The sequence below is a fragment of the Trachymyrmex septentrionalis genome, unplaced genomic scaffold (assembly GCF_001594115.1).
Source record: "Trachymyrmex septentrionalis isolate Tsep2-gDNA-1 unplaced genomic scaffold, Tsep1.0 scaffold95, whole genome shotgun sequence".
NCBI classification, from domain to species: domain Eukaryota; kingdom Metazoa; phylum Arthropoda; class Insecta; order Hymenoptera; family Formicidae; genus Trachymyrmex; species Trachymyrmex septentrionalis.
Window position 1 is genome coordinate 628,341 of NW_017306139.1, and position 7,109 is coordinate 635,449.

Genomic DNA, 7,109 nt, shown 5'->3' on the forward strand with positions numbered 1-7,109 from the left:
AATATATGTTTAGAATTCTGCTTACAGATCATACACCAAGTTATACGATTTTGGCATTGTTTTCTGCTACTGGTGCTATAATAGGAGAAGTGCTTACCGCTTTACAAGGCATCTTACCTTATAGGATATGGATACCATATGATTATACACCAATTCTTTTATTCTGGCTTACATCTCTTCATGAAATGTTAGCTTTGATTTTTGGTACATTTGTAAACATCGCTACGGAAATCTTGTTATTAGGATTTTGTTTACAAATGTGTGCACAACTTGAATTTTTTACGCATCGTCTTCAAAGAATGGTAGAACCCGATGAGAAGAAAGAAGTTTGTAATTTATTGACTAACGTGCCAAATAGAAACAGATTATCAGAGCATGTCTATTATCATCTGCGTATAATTAGGTTTGTCAAGCAGTTGAAAAAATCATGATGTGTATAATATATATGTATTTTTTAAACTGATGTTATACACACATGTACATTTCTAGAATTAATATAGTTTATATAATGTCTGTAATTATATAGTTATATAATAAGCATATAAGCATATATTTATAGATTTGCTGAAATGGTTAATGAAATATTCAGCGAAATACTCTTCGTACAATTTTTTGCCAGCATATTAATATTATATTCAAGTGTATATTATTTATCTTCTCATCTAACGGTGATAGACTTCATGAAGTTAACTATTTTCACATTTTGCATGTTCGTACAGATTTTTGTATATTGTTGGGCTGGAAATGAAGTAATACTTAAGGTAATAATAACTTTCTTTATATAATAAAGAAACATATAGACTAAACATAGTTATAGAAAAATGTATTATACGTTATGTATTGCGTGTTGCATTTGTTTTACAATTATACACATATATTATTTTTCGTGATAACTTCCAAGTAGCACACAGTGCTGACAAAGCGTTAACAAAGCGCTAAAACGCATATAATCGCTTTTTTTAGCGCTTTACAAGTGCTGCTATGCTATTTGGACTTAATTATTAATCGTTTTATTCAGAGTACTGGACTGAGTGAAGCAGCATGTCAAATAGATTGGATACTAATGACAATCAGTGAACGAAAAGATTTATTGATGATTATGAAACGTAGCATAAGACCTATAAAATTCACTAGTAGTTTTTTAGTAACATTATCATTGGACTCTTATGCTAATGTCAATACTAATAATAAGACGAATGTTTTTCTTTCGTATTATTTAATTTAGCAAATAATTATATTATTATATTACTTTATTTTCTAGATTCTCAAGACATCTTATTCTGCATTTAATGTTTTGCAACGATCTTGAAATTAAAATAATGAAAATTTAAATCCTTGTAAAATGTACAATGTATTTTACTATTATTATAGTCATTATATATTATCAAGAATAAAAATTATTTATCAAAGTATAAAATTATCATCTAACAAGTAAATAAAGAATATAAATTAGAATACGTAAATAACATGGTCAATCTAAATTCTAGCAAACGAGAATGGATTAAAATGGATTGAAATTTTTTTTCTATCCGAATGCGTATTTTAAATAACAAATACTTTTTTTTTTTATTTAATTGGATTCAATTAAATTCAATTGGATACAATTGGATTGAAAAACTGTATTTCCTATTCAAAATTTTTAATTGAACAGTATTTACAATGCACAGAAAAAGCTAATATTATTTTTAGATTGAAAGGTATAGAGATATGCTCCATGTAATTCCTATAAATGAATAAAAATGCATTCGGGATTGAAAAGCATTTATTTTAACATTCATCAATCAATATTTCTGAAAATCTGAATCCATTTCAATTCATTTCAATCCATTCTCGTTTGCTGGGATGTATCTAACAATCTACTTATATTATACAAGGTGTATAAAATAAACGATTTAGCATTTATTTATTTATTTTTTTTTAGAAATTTTTTAATTGATAATTTGTTCTTACCTTTAATTTCTCACTGAATATATAGTAAGTGTGCGAACCAATCATGTTAAAGAACAACTAAAAGCGCGCTTACTGATGACTAGTTTTTTTTTTAAACGCAACCAATGGACGCATTCAAGTCGACAAAGCGGCTAGCCTGTTTGTCGAATGAATATGATTGGTTGTAACTTATAAATTTAATCAATCACATTCAATTGCTCGGCGAACAGGCTAGCTAGGTTAAAATTTTTTGTCCGGCTTGGACGCGATTATTGAACAAATTCAAATCGGTAAAACGATCTGATTGTCAAATAATTAAACATGATTAGTTGGATCCACAAATAAGAAACAATCATGTTCATTCTCTTGACAAACCTAGTCGTTTTGCCATCTTGAATTCACCCATTGTTCATATATCTTAGGCCATAAGATATAGGCCCTGATATTCGTAATCGGTTCTTATTTTAAGACCGTCTTATACAGGATCTACAGTAAAAGTCACAGCGGTTGTAGGGTCTTAAATCGATAAGAAAATTAACTAATCATAGTCGATTATTCTTCTCATATTCGATTGTGATTGGTTAATTTTCTACGACTTAAGACTACTACGACTTCTATTGTAGATTCCGCTAAGTAATGTCTTAAGATGCTAATATACGGCTCTTTGATTGGTTTATGATTTCTTAAGACTGTACTTAAGATGATCTTGAATATAAGATCTGATGAATACCGATCTATGAATATCAGCACTGACGAGATATTTTAATTATTAAAGGCGATTAGTTCTGGGAAAATGACCATTCGATGGAACCCCGCGGGAGCTTAGAAATAATTGAAGAACGTTATCGACGATTAATTAAAATTTGCTCTTATTAAATTATAAAAATTTTGATAATAAAATTACTAAATTTGTCATTTTTATTACATAAATGTTGTATAAATACGCATACTTTTAATGCTGTAATATCTTATATATTACCGAAAAATTACAATTTTTTCTCTGCAGTTATCATCTCTATTGATAATCAAACTCGGATGATAACATTAAAATTACAGTTTGAAATAAAAATGGAGTATTATTAAGTTTTAAACATATATACATGTCTGAAAAACTAATAAAACGTGAAGTTAGTACTGTATTATCAATTTCTTAATCTTAATTACTTAAATTTTGATAGTCATGCAAACTTCCATAAGAATCGACCGTCTTTAATAGTATCTCGTCAGTGTCACGTGATACATACTTCTAGCTTTTGCCGCAATAGCACTCAAATCGTATCATCCTGATTTTCCTAAGTTTTCATGTTTCGAGCCCATTTTTGAGGCTTAACTTAAGTTTGATCTGATCTCCTTCTTATTATTCAATACTTCGTGGTACTGGATGTATATGTGAGAACATGCGGTTTTTATTTATTATTTAGATTTGTGATATCTTGAATTAACAACGTGATTAAGGTAGACCATTGTGTGTCGATAAAAAAAAATTAACATAAAACATTATTATAATATAGTGATTATTAAAGTAAATATATCAATGAACGATAGTACACGATATTTGGATTATTCAAAATAAGAATGTTGTTAAGTGTAGTACAGTTATCATTGAGATCGATTCACGGTACGAAACTTTTAAGAACAGTCAATTTAAGATCAACAACGAAATGTAAATATGGTACTAAATGGATTAGTCGAAGACCTGTTGCTATTGTCAATCAAAATGAACTTTTTGATACTGATGATACAACTGAGGAGCAACGAACTCTTAGAACACGTAGAAGGAAATTAAGAATTAATACAGCTGAAAAGGAAGAAAAAAAGAAGGAAAAAGAAAATGAAATTGAAGAAAGTACTACTACAAAATCAAAATATATATGCCTTGACGCAGATGATAAACTCATAAGGTATATAATTTTCCGAATAATGCTCAAACGACTTCTAAAAAGTATAGTTTTATAAACAATACGTACGTATTTTACGTTTCAGCTCATTAATGATAGATGTTAAGACAAAAAAGAGAAGAGAAAAGAATCGTGAAATGCTATTAGAAGGCTCTCGATTAATTGAAGATGCAATTCAGGCAGGAATAGTACCAAAAGTAATATTTTTCAGTAGGTTATCCGACATATTGCCACTGTCACTTCCGAAGGAAGTGAAACTATATAAAATTCCATATCGTACAATTCAGTTGTGGTCTAATTTAACAACTTCTCCTGGAATAATTGGTAAATATAATTTCATATAGATCTCGAAGGAGATTACTAATAATTAGCAAAACAATAATCTATCAAAGTATACACATTTAATTATATCTATATAATTTTTGTATTATTTTTTGGTACAGGAATTTTCGACATCCCAGATGTAAGCACTAAAGAACCTGCTGAGAATGCTGTACCTTTAACTATTATCTGTGACAATATAAGAGAACCAGGAAATTTGGGAACTATTGTAAGAGCAGCTGCTGCTGTTGGTTGTGAAAAATTATTATTAATGAAAGGTATTTTACATTATTAGCATTATTACCAATTGACTTATTCCGTAATATAATTTTCATTAATTTAAATTTTTGTACTTTAGGATGTGTGGATTTATGGGAGCCCAAAGTTTTGCGCAGTGCTATAGGTGCACATTTTCGCTTACCAATATCTACATCTATTTCATGGGATGAAATTCCAACGTTAATAAGTGACGAATCTGCAATTTTTCTAGCAGACAACAATATAGCGTATGAAAATGTTTCGACAGATTTTAAAATGAACCCAGACACAAATGAAGGCTCTTCTATCAAAGTTAATGATAATTATGTGAAACAAGATGCAGATAATGAACAAATTGAAGATAATATGATAAACGAACTGATAGATCAAACTAAAACATATAAATCAACTGCAAAAACTAAATTGCTAGTAAAACAGTTAATATCTCAACTTCCAGTTAAACCTTATTATGCATTAGATTTTACAGAAAGAGAAATAGTATTTGTTATTGGTGGAGAAACCGAGGGTATAAGTCTCGAATCATGTAAATTATTACGTTCAAGAAATTGCACTCGTGTTAATATACCATTGACTAATGGCGTTGATAGCTTAAATGTTGGTGTAGCTGTTGGTATTGTTACATTTGAAATGAAAAGACAATTTGTAACTCGTAAAATTGAAGATGAATAAAATTATTCTTAAATGTGTACAGATAATGTTTTTTAATGAATTACTATTATTATTATTATTAATAAAAATATCTACACAAATGATTCTGTATCGTTTCCTTTCATAACTATTCAGTTTATTATAATTGTTTCTTTTTATAATTAATAATCATAAATATTTGGAAATTTAGGTTTTGACATTTCTGATAATATTTCGGGTATTACTGTAATTATCGGGTATTACTGTGTTAATTATATATTTTGGCACATATAACTTTTAGGATTTATCACAGCTTTCTGAATTAATTTTTATACAGAAATAAAAACTATGTCAAAATATATTTTTCATTTATTTTTACTTCAAAGCCAATTATGAGAACTTCCCATTCAAAGAAAATCACTTCATTAACATTTTTTTCTTTATTAGTGAAAAATTTTCATTAATGTTTATTTTTAATTTTATCCTGTGAGATTTTTATTATTTATGATAAATAGAACTTCACTACGTCTCGTGTACTTTCCGTAACTTCACGATAAAATATATTTTTGAATAATGTATGTATCATGATGATAAATCATGTATGATAAATAACAATAAATTTTTAATCGTAATATAATAATGATAGAAAATCTGCATTCGTTTTTGTCATTGAAAATTTATAATAAATTATAAAATATTTTCTGTTATAATTTTACGATAAGATATGTTTTGAATCTATTGTTGATGCATGGTGAATAATTTTTTTCTCTATTGTATGATGAGATACTTTCATATTCCTCTTAATGATTACACAATTGATTACAAAAAAAAATTTTAATAAAAATTATTCCTTAATATATTCTATCAAAATTATAAAGATAAATAAGTTATTATAAGATTTCTGACGTATTTCAAATATAACAAATGAATCCTTTTAATTGACAATATAAGAAAACGATGGGAAGCGACATATTTCCGAGCATATTTCTTGAAATACAAAAAGTGAAGCAATAGATTACAAAATAGGAAACGATTTTTTTATAAGTATTATACTTTCGTAATTTTATTTCTATTGTTTCCTATCTTTTATAATCGGGAAATTTGAAGAAGTATATGTCTATATAAAAAAAATTCATCGATATTTTTGCGCTATAATAAAGTGTGTGTCTGAGAAGGATATTTCAGTCGCACCCTCAATTGGTACACGCTTCTATTGATTTTTATTACTTGATTTAAATATAATCATTCCAAATAGTTGGGCTCAATAATACTATCGATTTCAGTTAACCAAGTCACATTTATAATATACATACATACACACATATACATATCTAACAGCAATTTAGAGAGCAGTTTATAATTTCTGTAATCATACGACGATAGAATGATAGGTTTCAGAGCGATTGATAATCTTGTCGATGGACAACATAAATTGACGTTTTGTGTGCTATACGTTCCACATAATTGTAATTAATATTGCGTTTGTTTTATGTTGTAATGTTATAATATCTATCTAGAATGTAAGAGAATAGATTACAGAACACAAGCAGTTATTTACACGCTGCCTAGCCTGCATTATTATATATAATTTATTCAATAAGATTTGGTTAAGTGGAAGGAGCCAGTTAGGCAGTGTTATTTATCTTAAGAGTTGAGCATGATTTCGTTTGCGGACCAGCAATAAATATAATTTGCGAATATACAAACGTATATCAGATGTTTCTGAAATACATATCGATGATATGTAACATACAGTTGAATATATCAAAATATAAAAACGAGTATAACGGAGAACACCTGATTACATCCTATAAAAATTAATAGAGATTTAGTAATTAAGTTATTCTGGATGTGTTCCGAATTACGCAGAAAGTACATGATGCATCATTTATCCTTGTTGTTCAACGAAGAATAAAGAAGGATAAAATGATATGTGCTTCATATGTAATTCGAAACGCATCTAATAACTCATTTCTATCACAGAGAGGTAATTATTAATTCCAGATACTGAATATATTTCACGAAAGTGAGTATATATATATATATATATATATA

General features: G+C 27.8%; 2 protein-coding genes and 1 pseudogene across 2 annotated transcripts in view; 2 read left to right on the forward strand and 1 right to left on the reverse strand.

The window, feature by feature from the left end:
* The window catches only part of LOC108756132, a 2,314-nt pseudogene extending 1,005 nt beyond the window's left edge, over window positions 1-1,309 (forward strand).
* LOC108756097 overlaps window positions 1-7,109 on the reverse strand; it is a 29,286-nt gene that overhangs the window by 13,946 nt on the left and 8,231 nt on the right. The window lies entirely within an intron of this gene.
* On the forward strand, window positions 3,403-5,107 carry LOC108756131 (rRNA methyltransferase 3, mitochondrial). The gene is made up of 4 exons (XM_018499726.1): window positions 3,403-3,830; window positions 3,913-4,151; window positions 4,271-4,426; window positions 4,507-5,107. The coding sequence occupies exons 1-4, from the start codon at window positions 3,505-3,507 to the stop codon at window positions 5,094-5,096; spliced, it is 1,311 nt and encodes a 436-aa protein (XP_018355228.1). The 5' UTR covers window positions 3,403-3,504; the 3' UTR covers window positions 5,097-5,107.

Coding starts and splice junctions, on each gene's coding strand:
- LOC108756131 (XM_018499726.1), top strand. CDS start 3,505: ATGTTGTTAAGTGTAGTACAGTTATCATTGAGATCGATTCACGGTACG. Junction 3,831..3,912: donor GCAGATGATAAACTCATAAG/GTATATAATTTT, acceptor TTTACGTTTCAG/CTCATTAATGATAGATGTTA. Junction 4,152..4,270: donor AACTTCTCCTGGAATAATTG/GTAAATATAATT, acceptor TTTTTGGTACAG/GAATTTTCGACATCCCAGAT.